This window comes from Diorhabda carinulata, chromosome 4 (assembly GCF_026250575.1).
Source record: "Diorhabda carinulata isolate Delta chromosome 4, icDioCari1.1, whole genome shotgun sequence".
Lineage (NCBI taxonomy): Eukaryota > Metazoa > Arthropoda > Insecta > Coleoptera > Chrysomelidae > Diorhabda > Diorhabda carinulata.
The window spans coordinates 27435322-27452875 of NC_079463.1; the positions used below are offsets into that span (position 1 = coordinate 27435322).

Sequence of the window (17554 nt, forward strand, 5' to 3'; positions counted from 1 at the left end):
TTTCAATACCCTCTTCAAAGAAAGTTGTCGCCAATGAATTTAAGTAGAGTACAAAATAGACCTTGAAACTCCGTTGACAAAGTAGTAATGGGGAATCAACGGTTTTCTTTAACCATTCTGTCAATTCGTTGAATCTGAAACGACAGATTTGTATCCTTGATCCCCTTCATCATGCACATCATGAAGTCTGAATGTCAACAATAAGGAATGTGTAGTCGCAGTCGCCTACAGTGCATGCCCGCTTCCTTCTGCACGCGTAGCATCTGCACGGAGCGATCGGAGGTTGAAAAAAAAACGGCTCTCGTAAAAGAATCTTGTTTAGAAATTTATTTTTCCAATTATTAATCGCAATTTTATCTTCGAGTGGATTTTTTTTTGTAAATCATGACACGAGTAACCCTAAAACAAATTTAGAAAATCATATAATTATAGTGTTACGAGTATTCAATTAATTTACAACTAGTTTTGAAACCTAAAAAATATTTATACCAAAAATTTTGTAATTCAGAAGTTTATTTCACCACCTCGTTTTAAAAAAATAACAGTATTATGCGCGAAACATTTATTGAACGTCAGGAAATGTTTCAGTCGTTAAGTACCTTGGAATTTTCTCTCAATTTAAAAGAATTCAACAGCAATACGATAACTAAACAAACAAAATAAATATTAAAGTAGTAAAGAAGTGTTGAAGTCTATGAAAGTGTATATTGCCCGAAAAATTGATCTAAGAAATCATTAAATTGATTATTCGTTACCCTCATTCGCCGATTCATCGTACAATTTTATATTCCAACTACAATGAAATTTAAGTCTTTCTTTCTTGATTAGCTGAACTTCTTAGGTAGACTCCATTAGGGATGGGCAAAAATTTTTATATTTAAAAGATGTTTAAGAGATATAATTGTACTGAATTAAAAATATTTTAACTGAATCTGCTAACTATACTATTCGCACTAACGCTCTTTTTACTAATACTCGCTATATTGATATCCTCCTGTATCTACTTTTTATTGTTTTGTTATTATTTCTGTTTTTAATTGCATTTTATAATTCTTTTGTCTATTAACAATTGCATATATTTTATAATTTATTAATTGTAAATCTAAGTAAGACATTAATTTTCGAAATATTCGTTTCAGAAAACGTGAGTGTTGAAAAAACAACTACGAAAAATCCAACTGCAACTACAACCACAGGTAAAATTATTTTTTACTGTTTAATATGCACAATAGTGTTTTAGACTACATTTTATTCACGAAATAACGTACAACCGCTCGAGCGTTTCAAGCAAATATTCGCTATCACAGTTGTAGTACTTTCCTAAGAAAGAATTTTGGCAAAAAAATCACGCAGTTTCTCAAATAGGACCAATAAAGCCATCAGTTTCCAAATGTGCTAAATGCGACCATCTGGGCAAAAAAAGTGCAGAAGAGAAACTAGGGACAATACGGAGCTTGTGTTAAGATCTAGTTTTCTATTATAAAATCACTGTAATGGTGATACTTTTCTTTAACTATTAAAGCATGTCCTATTGGTTATCAATGTAACTGAGGATGTACTTAGAAGAAATCCGCTCAAGACTTTGCGAAGCGGTTTCCTACTTTGTTTACCGAGGTCTCTTTGACATGGTTTGTACGAAGCAGTCCGCCTCGATTTTAGTTTCCTGGAAATGATTCGTTATTGAAGCCCATATGACCTATTCAGATATGACTTTAACTAGATTATTCCGTTACCGACTAGACCTAGATCTGATAGTTGGTATGTGCTCCCCGTTGATGTTTAATTTACGGAGGGTAAACATATATTAGCTCTGATAGATAAGTATTCTCGTTTCCTATTAGTGCAAATGGTTTAGTCGAATTCTATGTCATAAAATGTAAGGATCTGGTGAAAATTTTAGGATCTCTGACAACCTCAAATGAAACAGTGCTAAAGACTATTTTCTTGTGAAAATTTTGAAGTTTCTGACGACCCCAAATGAAATAAAGCTAAAGAGTACTTTCTTCTCATTTGTGGGGTGAAAATAAACATGTCAAACATTATTGGGCAAAAGCTAAAGTACTTCAGAAGTTTTTTAAACGCTAAAAAGATTGTCGAAGCCTATGTAGAAAGGACCAGCAGAACTGGATGTATTTAGATTATCACACCACTGCTCAGCAACCACTAGCGTCAATGTTGCACGTTTGATATTCAAATTTCTTTACCCTGCTGATCACCTACTCACTATTGAGTCTGCAGAGAGCGTAGAAACTCTGGACGAATCACAAGTAGCACATTGTATCCCATATGTTATCACAGTTAGAAGTGGCTCTTATAATGTTACTCAGTCACCATCTAATTTCATCCCTAAACCTTATAACGAGAGACGCCAATAGAAAACAATAACTAGAAATAATAACTCTTTAACAAGTGAAGATACCGAAGAAATAGAAACAGTAGTTTCAGATATTTAGGAAAGTACATTTACACAACCCACTGTAACCAACTTAAGAAATCCACCTATCATTTTTACATCAACATTTCCTTCGGGAAACTACTGGATCCCTGCAGTTGATATTTACCTTCGAGATCTATGAGTCTTCCAGATCTATTTTAAGACTATTATTATTTGTTGCCCAAAGAAAATATTCTGGCGTACACTTTTAATTTAAATAATCATTGATTTACATTCAATTAATCAATAAGAATTCTACAACACAAGGAAAATTTATTATTTCAAAGGCAACACTGATAAGTAATTATTATATTTCGGAACTAATCAATAATTTTCAAATAAAACTATATAACACAAACAAATAGTTTCTATAAGATTATAACACAATAGTGCTAGTTTCGAAGTTTTTTTAGGTAGATAATTCTCATTTCAACGGAACAATTTCAAAGTTTTTATACAATATTTATAATTTTGATTGAAAAATTTTGTCTCAAGAATCAAAATTTAGTATTATGCGATATTAATAGATATGAGGTATTTCTGGAAAGCTTCAATAAGTTTCATAGTTTTAAAACTGGTAAATAAGGCAGATATGGATAGATACGGCCACTTTTAAACAATCATGAAAGCTACTACATTATCACCATAAACATATTTTTACATTTCTTCAATTTTTTTAGCACTTTTTCTCAACTTAAAGCTTTAGTATATTGCCGCACTAGTCGTTTGAATTTGATCACATTTTGTATTCATTTTATGAAGATAATACTAGGCATGACACTTAAGTCGAAACATTTTTTCCATTCCATTTGAGGTACTTCCAAAACATGTGATTTGAACGCATCAATGGCTTCTTCAGGTGTAGAAAAACGTGGAACTCGCAAGGACTGTACGACGTATGACGCATAGATTCGATGTTTTTTGCAAACAAATGCTGGTGTAGCGTTCATAATTGACCGTTCTACACTGCTCTGATGGAAAGGTGACGATATGTCACAGGCGACCTTTTGCTTCGAAGTACATCGTGCGCGAACAGCTTTTGTTGCATTTGGCTAGTCTTGACAGACCCATACATTTGACTGTTGTTAAGTTTTGGGTTCATTTGCATACATCCATGATTCATCGCCAATTGAATTTTTTCATCACTTCTTTACACCAATCGACTCGAGTTTTTTTGAAGCGAGTCTCAAATTAAGCGGTATTCAACGCGAACAAATCTTTTTGACAGCCAAATGATCATGCAATATTGAATGTATGCGAGTGGAACTAATGCTCAAGTTCATCTCAATCTGACGGTATGTCACAAGACAATCTTGCAGTATCAGTTTATGCACAGCATCGCAGTTTTCTGGCACCACAACCGATTTTGGATGACCTTCACGAAATTCATCCTGTAGCGAAGCGGTACCACAAATGAATTCGGAAAACCAGCGAAACCCGGTGGCTCGACTTGGTGTTTCATCGCCAAAAGTTGAAGTGAATTGACAGGTACACTGTTGTTGGTTTAATCCAAGTCGAAAGTCATAGAAAATTATCTTAAACAACTTAAGAAGCAACCATCGTATTTTAACATTAAAAATGTAATATCAGATTTGAAATATTCGCATCATTGTTGCCATATTTCAAAATGATGAGAATTAATAAAAAATTTATACTCCGACGATTTCTTAATTATGTCCAAGACAATGGGTCCTCAAATGCTAATTTCAGGTAAGCTGTTTAATATTCAATATACTTTGAATTATCAGAAATAGATTTTTTGTAATCATACCCGAGTGAAAATAAATAATGAGAAGTGTTTTTTCTGAATCATGGGAAAACGGTGGAAGTAAGAAAAAAATCTTCAAATCATAGTTATAATTCTTTTAATTTTACACCAAGGTTTACTGCAGTTTTGTTTATTATTGAAATTTTAAAAGTCTTGAGGGATAATGATAAGAATTGAAAAATTCATAGCACGCTAAAAAATTCAGATTTTTTATAAAAACCAAGAATTTTAATTCTACGAAATTTTCTAAGTGTTCAAGACAAAGTTCTGGCAAATTATGAATTGAAAATCTGATTTTTAACCACCTTATCCAATGGAATTTTATAAATGCTCCTAAATGTAAAATAGTAAAAAAATATAAAATTACTAAAAAATTTCATTTTCAAATTTTAACTTTTCAACTGATATAAGAAATAAGAAACAATTTCCTGAAATGAAAATTTTTAAAACATTATCATCCCTTAAACCATCAGAGATCCATTTTTGTGTCAAATTAAAAGTTCTGCAATTTCCCCGTTTTTCCAAATTGAGAAAAAATACTTTTTTGTAACTTTCTCACCCCCACCGGCATATGGTTTCAAAAATTCCATTTGATGAGCCATTTTCTTGGACTATAACGAAACAACACATGGTTTGCTTGTATTCTAATGGCTTCATCAAGTTCATCCAAAAGTATGAGCGTATACAAAGAAATCTATAACAATTTTGAGTATCTCATGAAAAAAAGTATTTAGAGTCTATGCTAAAGAGCAATCACCAAAAATAAGCACACATACCATTAATGGTAATATCAGCCATAACACAAATATTTATTATTTTTATTTCCCTTTCCATAATTGGTGCAGTTGGATAAATGCTTTGGGAATTATACAACTACAATGCAAAATAAATCTAACAAATGATGCTGGAACAAAAAAATGGGTTTCACAATCATAAAATATATATCATTTTGCTCTAGGTAATTGTTTATTGATCCAAATTGTAATGAGCGTTGATGAATTGCTAAAATGTCACATTTGTACTGCATTTTTGGTATATCTGATATATCGTTTTAGTTGCCTTTATACCAAAAAAAAATTCATTGAAATTTCCAAAAAGTACTTTGATCTATCTGAATAATAAGACACGAAAATGAATATTTGCATTGAGGCATTATCAGTAAACAATCTGTTCTAAGCGATTATCTCGAGCTTTTATCAAAAAATAGTAGTTTGTTTATAACCATGTTTAAAGATTTTTTTTATATTCTCCATAATAATTTCACAAATTTTTCAGTTACTAAGGTTACTACTCAACAACAAATAACGAAAAAGCCTCTATCCCCATTCGCAAAATTCCAACAACTGGATAAGCAAAACAGCCTCAATACTCCACCAGGGTAAGTATTCATAATTTTCTAATCATTTAAAAAAAACAAAGAAGATGTGAAATATTAATAAAAAAACACTGTTTTCCCATTAATATTTGTACAATAGACCCATTTAAATGACCCAAAAAACCTTTCATATAAATTATACAAAGTTTAGAAATCTAGTAAACTTCGCACAAAACATTTAACTTTAATACCAGGGAGTTCTTCCTCTACTACTACTTGCTACTGGATTGGATGGTTGCTGAGAAAATTTTTTCCATACCAACAGAATAGCTCGCTCTCTCACTCTTGCAAGTTCTATGAGGCAGATAATAATCTTTTTAGAAACTTCAAATATGCTATGCTCCATTTCGTTGAAGTTAGAGCTGCGCAGTGTCCACTCTAAAATATGTTAATTTCTTTTAAATAAACCACAACAGTCCTTCCAATTCAAGGCTATACATTGTTGTGCAAGGAATCTCTTTCTCTTTCTAGAATTTCGCATTCATATACCACACATTTTTTAACAAAATAGGAGAATACAAAAAAATATTTCTCCGGTTCTACGTCATATTTTATAACGAACTGGAGTTTTTAGATTCACTCTCTTTCCCAGTCATCGACAGTGCGTTGTACATGATTTCTAGCAAATTTCAATCTGTAGTGAAGTACTAAGGCTCTTAATAGTTAATTCGACGTTTTTATGTTTTCTACTGTTACTTACCTTTCTACCAGTGCACTGTTAGTTTCTTAATATCTGTATTGAGTCATCAATTTGACTAGCTCTTTTCTTTTCTTAGCCACGTTTTCTATGGTAGATTCCAGATTCCCTAAATCTTCTATCCATGCGAATATAATTGTCGTTAACACTTAGATAGTAAATTGGTCACATAACACTTAATTTTTTCATCTTGGAGATCTCACACATACATCATTGCTTAACTGACATGCTCGATTCATTTTAAGGAAATATGGAGCTAACGAACTAATCCACATAACAGAATAACCAGCAGTCACCTAGAAATTTCAAAGAATACTTTTGTCAAACTGGAAGAATGACTTGAAAGAAGTACTTTTATTCGGCTTGAAGCACCAAAAGTACGATCCGGTGATAAGGATCTTCAAAGAAGATAGCTCGTACGAGGACAATTAAATGTTAGGGCTGCTTAATTTACCCCCAAAATATGCTTGAAATCGAGTTTTAATTAGTTAGAGGCCAAACTAGCTTTGAAAATAAGAAAAAAATACCGGTAACAAAAAAGAGATGTATGCATATCTGATCTTATCCAGTTGATCAAGACTTCTAAGAGCTCTCTTCAATACAGCTTCGTTAACAACTATCAGTCTTTTCCGGTGAAAATTTTATATTTGCACGCATATTTGCCGCATCCACCACATTCCTCCAGTCATCACGGTCCAATGCTCGGCGTCTCCACCCCCTCACACCAAGCTTCCGAAGATTCTCTTTAACATCATCCAGTCATCGTTTGCGCGGTCGCCTGCGCAACTGCCTGGACCTTATTAAATTTATTTCTGCTAACTTTCTGACACCATTATTACATCGCTCTTAGTGAAGGTCCAAACAATAGCTGAAATAAATTTAACGCATGTACCTTATAGGTTGTTTGGGTTATTGGGTTTTTCTGGTGTAGAAAGTTGGTTGCCATTCATTTATCCAGCCTACGTAAACCAGCAGAATAGCCATTTGGTGATACTTATTATTGATGATTTATGTAGTAAGCTCTTCGACTATTGATTTAAAAGAGAACATGGACTTAAGCACATTGATTTGAAATTCTCTTATTTGCGTAAATATTATTGAAAACCTTTCTAAACAAATTAGCAACATACAAGAAATCTGAATATTTATCTGCTTGGCAATTGGAGTTTGATTGCGCTCGAGTCCTGTGTAAGACAAACCATGGGTTAGAGTACAGAAGCGAACAAATATGTGTTTGATTTCGATGTGATCTCCCTCAAGATGTCCTTTCGAACACCACGAAGGGAAGAACGGTTCAACAATAGGTGAACAGAAGCTTCCTCTTTGCATATTCGATATTGAGCATTTTGTACTTGAGGTGCTTAGGTGCTGTAGCCAATAATCTACCCAATTATCAACTTTAGCTGATTTATTTGGAGTTGAATGAAAAAGGTTTTGGTATGTTGACTATTCGCATTCTCACGACAGAACTTTTCACTAACCCTTTCATTTCCCCCGACCACAGCCTGTATAGGGGCTCACGCTATTCGTCAAAAGATTTGTACCTCATGAACCACCGCACCGAGTTAATCGAGAGATTATCGGTTGTCACAGAAGATAAAGAGCGTTTGTGCTTTTGGTTCATTAAATGTCCAGCACAGGTGAAGTATGAAGCTCCAGGCAATACATCCTTTATATATTTAGTATCATGAAAATCATTCTTATAAAAGGTCGATACTTTACTAAAAAATATTACGGCACTTTTGTAAGAAAGTATTTTGCATCTAAGTTTGCAGGGAATTACATCTTCCAAATTTTTGAAATTTCTAGTTTCGTTTCTTTTTCACTCAGTTATCGTTTTTCGTTTTCTCCTATCTCTATTCTTTTATCTTTAACTAAGTACCCAAGTAATTTTTTGTGTCAGCCGACAACATCCCGACTAACCCATTGGAAGAGGGGTCATATAATATAATAATTTAAACGAGAAGCGGGCGAGAGTTAGGTAGTTGTTATAGTTCTTCCAATATCAATTGCAGAAGGCAGTTTTGCTAGGATCAATCAAAATTTCATAAATACGCACGGCACTCATAACAAATTAAGAAATGAAAATAATGTTTACTCCCCGTATAAAATTCGGTAAACATCTAACAAACCATCAGTCCACGTGGAATCATCATCTGCACTGTTTACAAATGAAAACATCGAATTGTAAACATAAATGCATTTCTATTGGCCGAAGCCGTATGAACACAATTTCTTCGAAATATTCCTGCGAGAAAGTCTGCGATAAGCATTGGCGTGGCTTGGTGAGATTAATTTAATTCATAAATTTCTTTGAATAAATAGAAATATGGCGTTCTTTAGATCATGAGCGAATGAAGACAATGAAATTGCACAGTGTAGTGAAAATAAAGACAAGTATGAATTTAATAATAAAGTTTTAGATATTCTGTGAATCCGAATGACGTACGGTTTCCAAAGAAGACGTATTATTTTGTTTGAAGATTTAGAAATTAGTTATTTAGGTGCTTAGAAGACGTGAGCACTGACTGTTCAAGATATTCTGTGAATTCGAAAGACGAATTTCAGATTTATATGTGTGGATGATCAATTATTTTATATCGTTACGTTTATATTTCCATTACTTTTGTTTTAAACTTTATATCGTCACCGCCTTTTTAATATAAACTTTTCATTTAACCTACCAACTGTTTCATTCTAAATAATACCCAACAACACGAACTCAACGAGATCCAGATTATCTGATAAAACTTCTTATGGTTTTAATAAGGTTATGCAAAAAAATCCTTTCCGAAAATATCACAGGATACCAGTAAATCATTATGATTTATATATGAGTGCAGATTCTGAACACTTAATACTTTTAAATTTAGAATACAGTCAAGAGTAACGTCATCTCACATTTCAGTAGCTTTTTATTTGAAAATTACACTATTTGGCTCAAAATAAATTCATCTATTTCATCCAGTTGTTCACTGGCAGCTAACACCCTCATTATAAATACAAACCAACGAAAAGTTTTATATCGTAGGCTCAAATAAATTTCATGGTATTAACGCGTTCTGACATATTTATGAGCTTGCTTTGTACTTTTCTCTAGTAGTTTCAATATGCATTTATAAACTTAACCTTGATACGATATTTGTTTGTAACAATTTGGAATTAAGGAGATCCTTTCGCCACCACTAGAAAATAAAATTTAGTAGATTATGATGAAAATAACTTGATTTTATTATAGTATAATAAGAGGTGACGGAAATATGTGTAAGCTGCGATTTGATAGGCTTTCATCCGTATACTCATCTTAAATATATTCGAGCTTACAGTATAAAAGAATAAGTATAATCGTTGAATCAATACGTATTCTTGGTCTATTTACGCCAATAGCAAAGATATCGATTTCGTGAGTGTCTATCCTATGGAAGCAATAACGATTAATTGTTAACAGAGAAAGACTAGCACATTGTAGTCTGTTACTAAACATTTTTTTTTTCAATTTCAAGAGGGGTCAATCCCTCTTGATCCCCTGGTTACGGCCTTGATTTTGATAATGTTCAATATTCTTTCTAACATATTTCAATTCAATATTTATTGAATTGATATCTGTGAATATGCTAAAGATAAATTATTTATTTGTTTGCCTTCTTGTGAATGTTCATTATTATAGACCAAAAGCCAGCGACCAATTTTAGGTGGTCATTTCAAAAGTCATGAAACTTTTCAAAGTCAAATCTTAAACCTACAGAGATAATTAATCTATTTTATTTATTCTGTTAAAATTTCCTAGAATTTTATGACTTATACTTTAACAAAAATAAGTCTTATTTCTGACCCTCTTTAAAAATTTAGGCTAGTTCACCCCGGCCATATAGGGCTGCCAGAAGTGGCTTTTCAGCATCTGTAGGTATTAAGATTTGACTGTAAAATGTTTCGTGACTTTTGAAATGACCACCTAAAATTGGTCACTGGCTCCCCTTCTATTATACCTAAATTTCCAAACCACTTGTTCAAAATAACATGCTCAAAATTACTTTACCTTTTTCTCAAAATCAATTTTGTGAATGTACTCGCCCATAAATATCATTAAACACAATAACAACACTTATACTATACATTTCTGATATCATTTGAGCCTTATACATAAACCCTACTAGTGTTAACCTTTTGTTTTTTTCAAATATGCTTGTTGCTTGATACTCTTTACTATATATTAATACCTTCGCTTGGTCTGCAGTACCCCTGGTACCCCAAAGAGTCCTGGAAATGGTCCCCTTTTTAAATTTACCGATCCTGCAGTCAGCCTATCGGCGGCTACCATCAAAGATCGTCTGTTATTTTGGTGTAGAATGAAGACAAAGGAGTATGAGGTATGAAAAAAATTTGGAGAAATAGCTGATATAAAGCTGCTTAAAAATGGTTTTTAGAGCTAGAGCTGCTTTTTTATTAACATTTATTTGTAGATCATATGTTTTTTTCATTTATTGAATCATGATCCAAAGTTTCGTAGTATTTGGGAGCGAGACTTCTCAATTTTCACATTTTTGAGGGTGGGAAATGAGGGGAAAACCATTCTCTACGACTTTATTGGAAAGTTCACCTTGACGTAGATTCACCCCGTTAAACTCACGCTTTTGATTGGTATATGGTGATGGAATCACATTTCGTCTACGGTTATGTAACACCCCAACTGAGAATATAGAACTCTGTTATACTTGTACAGCCACAGTAAAACAGTTTTATCATTGAAATTTATAGTGCTGAATTTCCATAGTGTTAGCTCTGATTTTATTGATTGTTTTACAAAAATAATTCTCCACTAGCTGAATAACGCATCAACACATTTTAAGAGAAAAAATTCCTGTTAACGTGAACAGTGTCCATTCAGTTAAGAGGCTGAAAATTGAATGAATGAATAGACTTATTGACTCGCCTCAGCTGTAAATTTTAAACAAGTGAAGAAAAAATCTGTACTTTACTTACTTTATCCTGAAACCTTTCTACTTTTTCAGGTGTAAAGCTAAAATATGTTAAGAGTTATAAAATCTACATTATGCGATTGTTGGAAAATGGAGAGCAACAAAATTTCGAGATTATACTATCAAAAAAGTAAAACCAAGATTATGATCATCTAGAATAAATTTTCAGTTTTGATTTTACAATTAATAAAACGCTGATAACTGGAGTATATATATAGTATCATCGTTTGTTTTGTGAAATAATCATTTTTTATATATTTACTATATACACTCTACTGTTTGGGAGGCCTAAAAATATTAGATATAGAGATAATGATAGTCCCTCGACATATTTTCCCAATCGAATGGTCTAGCTAATTACCATTGGAGTGAAAAGCTTTATTTTGATATAACTACTTATTGCCAATACAATCGGGGCATACTTCACGAATATTTGTATCTTTTATCGGCCTTTATTATTCCCCAAAGTTTTAGTTTTACTTCTTCGCTGTAAACCGGAAATCCTGTATAGGATTCAAATTTCCTAAAGAAATTATCCAATGTGATAAACGGAAAGGACAACAGTGGCACTGGAAAATTCATTATTATAAAAAATTTATTTCTCTGTTCAGAGAAAAAAGTATAAATACATTTGAAGGCCGTGGTTTTACATGGTTTTACGCAAAGGTAGAAATTAAAGGATATGAAAGAGTTGCTACTTAAGTTTTGCAAAAAATAGCAAGAAAACAAACATTTTTAATTGGATATGGTTTTATTGTTTTTCAATATTATCCATTGAAATCAACACACTTTGCATTTGCAAAGGGAATAAGAGACTTTGGGAATAACAAGAAACCATTGGGTACCAAAACAAGAACTGTACGGCGGATGGCCCATCAATTCGATGTTTTGACTATATAAAAACGTTTTTGTTTGAACTGATGCTCGCATTGTCAAGGTGGAGAATGATTCGTCTTCTGCTATTGGTTTTCGTGATTTCTGGTATACAAATGGAACGGCGGCCATGTATCTACAGTTGTTCCGAAAAAACAAGAGAATATTTGCTGCGAAGTGCGTTGTGCGTGAACAACTTTTACGCTACGATCTTATGGACGTCTTTTGAAGCACCGCGATTGAATATTTTCAGCATTTTTTGCTCCAATCAACATAAACTTTTTTTGAGCGATTGTAAAATTATGAAGTATCCAACGCGAACAAATCTTTTTGCCAAATGTTCATGAAATCATGAGTGGAACTTAATGCCCAAGTATGCCTCAATCTCACGGTAAGTAAAAAGAAGGTCTTGCAATATCAGTTTACGCACACCATTGAAGTTTTCAACAGCAAATTTTTAGGCGATCTTCACGAAATTTATCCTGTAGCGAAGTGGGACCACGATTGAATTCGGAAAACCAGCGAAACCCGTTGGTTCGACGTCATAACCAAAAGTTAAAGGGAGTTGATGGGTATACTGCTGTTGGTTTACTCCGCGTCGAAAATCATCTTGTAAACAACTTAAGTAGCAACCCGCGTATTCCAAAATTATTGGATAGCAACTATGATCTAGAAAGTACCCAAGAAAAGATGAGTGCTATAAAAAATAGAAATTTCCTTTAAATTGCATTACATTTACAACTTTGAGATATTTTTATGGAGTTATTTTTTGCACTGCTTCTATGTTCAATTAAAAAACAGCTATTGTATACTTTCCTTTTTTTTAATTTGTTGATGGAAGCGTTTTGTATATTCTTATTAATTATTGTTCTATTTTGTGTGTCTGCTAATATCTGAAATCCAATGGAGCCAACTAATGTTGAATTGAAGCTGTTTATAGAAACAATTAATTGAGGTTGTTATCACTTTTGCAGAACGTTCAACTAGACAATTTCTCTACCAGCTGGGCGGATGGACTAGCATTTTGTGCCCTCATACACCATTTCCTACCAGATGCTTTTGACTATCATGCATTAACGCCAAAAGACCGAAGACATAATTTCGAACTCGCTTTCAGAGTTGCCAGGTAAGTTTATTGAACGTTTATGAAATTTTAAATTACTAAGGCTGGTTCTACAATAAGTCACTTTTCGCCGACGCATATTGCACTCGACATTTCTGTACCATATCAGTTTGTATGACGAAGATTTTCTGCTAGATTTGGTGTTTTTAAATTCTTATTCTTAGTCCACCTCTATCTATAAGCATCATAAATGATAAATCTGTCTGTACTTCTTGAGTACATCTTTCTTCTGGAACATTTTCTGTACTTGTACTTGGAGTTTCAGTATCTTCTAGGAAAACTTGGAGATACTCTTTTATAAAAAAGTAATATTAAATTAAATTCTGTCCCATTTACCCAAATACTTTATTTCAATAATTCGACTAGTGTACCCGAGGAATGTTAAACTATTAAAGACCCAGTATCTGTCTTAAATACTAAAGTTTATCGTATACAAAACCTATATATCCATAAGAATTATGGATAATTATGGTCGTTTAGACAAAATAAAAGTATGTAATCTGATACTCTAATGGAACTTCAAGCGTCTAGTCGTAAATAAGGCACATTTGGAATCACTTAACTATGAGGTTGGTTCCCATTAGGAGTGATCAGTGTACAAACTACTTCAACCACCAAATCTTATCGTATACAATAAAAACTATAAATAACCAGTAGACAAGAGACATTTATGGTCTTTCAAAATCACATTAATATAAAACAAAAATTAGGTAATCCGAGACGATAAGTTAAGGGAGGGTAAATAAGGGACACTTTGTATCACTTATTTTTTCTTGTAGAGATGAATGTTTAACTCATTCTTTCACCTATTCTCTAGCCTATGTTTAAATTGGTGTCTCAATCAGGGTTTAATCTGTCCTCCGGATGTGTAGATTTCCCAGAAATGAAAGAAGCAGAAGCTGAACTACAGTATCTAGCTAACATATACTTTTCCTAGACTGCTGTAAAGCACTAAACGTACATGACGTAATTTGATTGGAATGTACTCTTGTATATTTCGCTTTTTCTTCTGTTAAATCTATTCTTTTGATAGCATCTAACGATCGTTTTCTATGTTACTTGGACAGCTGGCTAAGATGCTGTTTAAGTTTGATTGAGATAATAGCCAGAGTTAAAAAAGGCTAACAGCATTCCATTCAGATCTACTTCCATACTTTTTCAGCGTTGAAATGGTGTCGTAAAGAACTTTTTGATGCAAATGAGATGGGAATGTTAATCAGAAGTACAATGTATGTGTCGTCCATCAGCAATATATGTTTTCAAGTGATAGCTACTTGAATAGATCTATGTTTCAACCATTTATGTGGTTAATCTTATTTCTAATCTAAATTCTATCTCACCAAAAGGTTTCGGTAGTTAAATAACTTTTCAATCACTACTTTGAAAAAAAAAACTATTTATTAACCAAAACAATTGATTAAACTTGGTTTCAAATTTCAAACTATTAAGAACCCAGTAACCGTGTACAAGCTGCCTAAAATACTGAATCTTATGGTATACAAAAACTATAAATGATTATGATATGGATATTTATGGTCGTTCACAGTCACATCAAGACAAAAAATAAGTAATCCAAAACGACACTTGACATTACTTGTCTATGAGGTTGATTCCCTTTAGGATTGGTCAGTGTACAAACTGCCTTAAGTACAAAATCTTATCGCATACAATAAAAACTATCAATAATTATGAAACCAGTAGACAAGGGACATTTATAGTCGTTCACTGTTACATTAATCTAAGACAAAAATGAAGTAATTCGAGACGATACGTTAATGAAGGTTCAAGTGTATAGTCGTAAATAAGAGACACTTTGAATCACTTAACTAACTTTTCAAGAGCAACTTTTCACTCCCAATACCATGACCGAGCTCCTTCTCAAAATTGATATCCTTTTATTTATCTATGGTCCTCTGTTTATTCACATACCTTGGGATCTAAATTGAAAACGGAAAACTCTATATAACAGGTGGTTTCTATTTATGTTCTAAATTTGATTAAACAGAACAGAAACTAGAGGTGAAAGACGTTCTTTCATAACTTCTTCTTTCCGATTCCACCCCTCTCCTATTTGCGAAGATAAAATGAAATTTTATTTTCAATCTTATGAATTTGTTCTTTACTTGAGTTTTGTTTAATCTGTTTTTTTTTTCAGTGAAAAGGCTGATATCTTTCCTCTACTTGACGTTGACGATATGATGGCTACTCGAAGGCCTGATTGGAAATGTGTATTCACTTATGTACAGTCTGTTTACCGACGCTTCAAAGATGAAGAAATCTAAAATTTCAAATAATTGTTTGTTTTTATATGTTTGTACAAATATAGATAGTAGTCATTTAAAAATGTTAGGAGCGTAGTAGACTTTTAAAAAACATAATCAAAATGAGATAAATATTTTAGTTACAACTGAAATACTGTCGATTGCTAGAAAAAAAACGAGGTACAAGGTAAATATACAAGGTACATCACAGTCAGTTGATGCCAGTTTGGAGAATTTTTTCTCTAGATTAAAGAAAAGTGTATCGTAATGTTTTCATTTGAAAAGAATAATATTAAATCACAAATAATTTAAAATGAGTTGCAATATAAATATATTTTTCTAAAAAAGTCGATATATTGCATGCTGGGATATGTACAATAATTTACAAATGACTTTTAAATTTATATTTTTACATTTATTATTTGCAAATTAATTTTTTTCATGGTACCTTGGAAAACGTGTTATACACAAAGTTACGTTACCCTTGTTACAATAATCTCGATCACTGGGAAGTGTATGATACGCTGAGAAAATGAGGAATCAAAAAGAATTTGTGAAATTATAACGCAATAGTCGTGTTTTATCTTCACTTCCTTTACTTATCGATTTATTTCTTCAACAATATTACCAGAAATGTAATTTTGTCTATTTCACAAGCGGTGAATTTAACGTTTTCACTTTTCTTCTTGTCTCCCATTCTGTCAAGATGAATTTCAATGGACTCTGCAATATCTGGCACAATCGGCGAAGAAACCTAATTCTTCATCTCGTCAAAGTTTTCTTCGTCCGTCAATTCATCTGCTTCAGGAGGAAAAGCAGTTATATTCGCCTCAATTTCTTCGGAAAATAAATATTCATGAGCTGCCTCTAGGATTGTAAAAACGTTTGGCTTTTTTTTCGACATTTTTGAATATAGAAACTAAAATAAAAAATTTAAATAATATTCCAATACCGCTTCAAATCAAGTGAAATAGTTGTTAAATTATTAGCTAAATTCTAAATAACAATGTAAAATAGCAAAATAGTAAAAGTCTGATATCCTCAAACGAGGACGCAGAATGCTAAAAGGTGGAACATATGTTTCAAAAAAAAAATTCAACTGATAACCATCCATTAGGCTATTTTCTTTCGCACAAACGTTTAAAATAATTAACAATATTATTTAATTCAAAGTGTTGATTAATTTTAGGACACTTAATGTACCTTGTATATTACAAATTCTCCGTTTAAATTTAATCAAACTGTTAAAAATATTTGTATTATGTTGTAATTTTAAAATCTAGCACATGGAACTATATGTGTAGTGCATTTGTTAGATGTTAACTTGCTCTGTGATTTTCCAGAAGCATTTCGAGAGATGTGATCTCTTTCTAAAAAGTGATATTTCTTACAATTTTTTTACCTTCATCTGCCCAGCTGTCAATTTAGTTCCTTAGGATACGTGTTTGCAAGAGAAATTATTTAATTTTCTATAGATTTCAATGAACATAAACTTTTTTTTGTTGAACAGAAAATTAAATAACAAGGATTCTTACAGCATTTACTTATACGCGCTTATTGATTTACTTACATTTTTATTCATAGAGGGATGTTGCTTGTTATATTCTTACTCTAATAACCGGCGTTTGAAGAAAATTTGCTAACATTTTTTATATATACATAATTGTATTTGCTGAGTATTTTTACTGTCATGCCCAACTGCACGATAACCATCGTTTGTTAAGCACCTTTATATACTTAATTTTAAGGTATTATTTATATATGTATCATCATTCAACTAATAAATGTTTAGATTTTTTTGGTTTTATTTTTAAAGACCACTTAATTTTTAAGGGATTACCAACAATGTACACAAGATCAAAATCTTGTTAATTAGTTTGTTTGAAAACTAAGAAATTCAATGAAAGTATTTTGTTTACTCTGGGAATGGCTAGTGCATAAGTGTTGCAGTTCTCTTATACTAATGAAATGAACACAAAAGACAAAACAAAGAATATACAATATTATCATCGTTTTATAGACTTTGGAGAAATTCGTAGATATTTTT

At 32.3% G+C, this 17554-nt stretch overlaps 1 protein-coding gene across 4 annotated transcripts in view; it reads left to right on the forward strand.

The window, feature by feature from the left end:
- Positions 1-17304, forward strand: part of LOC130893100 (mucin-2) — a 111770-nt gene extending 94466 nt beyond the window's left edge. For 2 of the 4 annotated variants that reach the window (XM_057798898.1, XM_057798897.1), the window contains exons 14-18: positions 1140-1196; positions 5478-5580; positions 10509-10641; positions 13098-13249; positions 15402-17304. In XM_057798898.1, coding sequence (XP_057654881.1) covers positions 1140-1196; positions 5478-5580; positions 10509-10641; positions 13098-13249; positions 15402-15528 — 572 coding nt within the window. In that variant the 3' untranslated portion in view covers positions 15529-17304. Of the gene's footprint in view, positions 1-1139; positions 1197-5477; positions 5581-10508; positions 10642-13097; positions 13250-15401 lie in introns of those variants that run through there. The other 2 variants (XR_009059145.1, XR_009059146.1) reach the window with 1 other exon arrangement.
- The last annotated feature ends 250 nt before the right edge of the window (positions 17305-17554 follow it).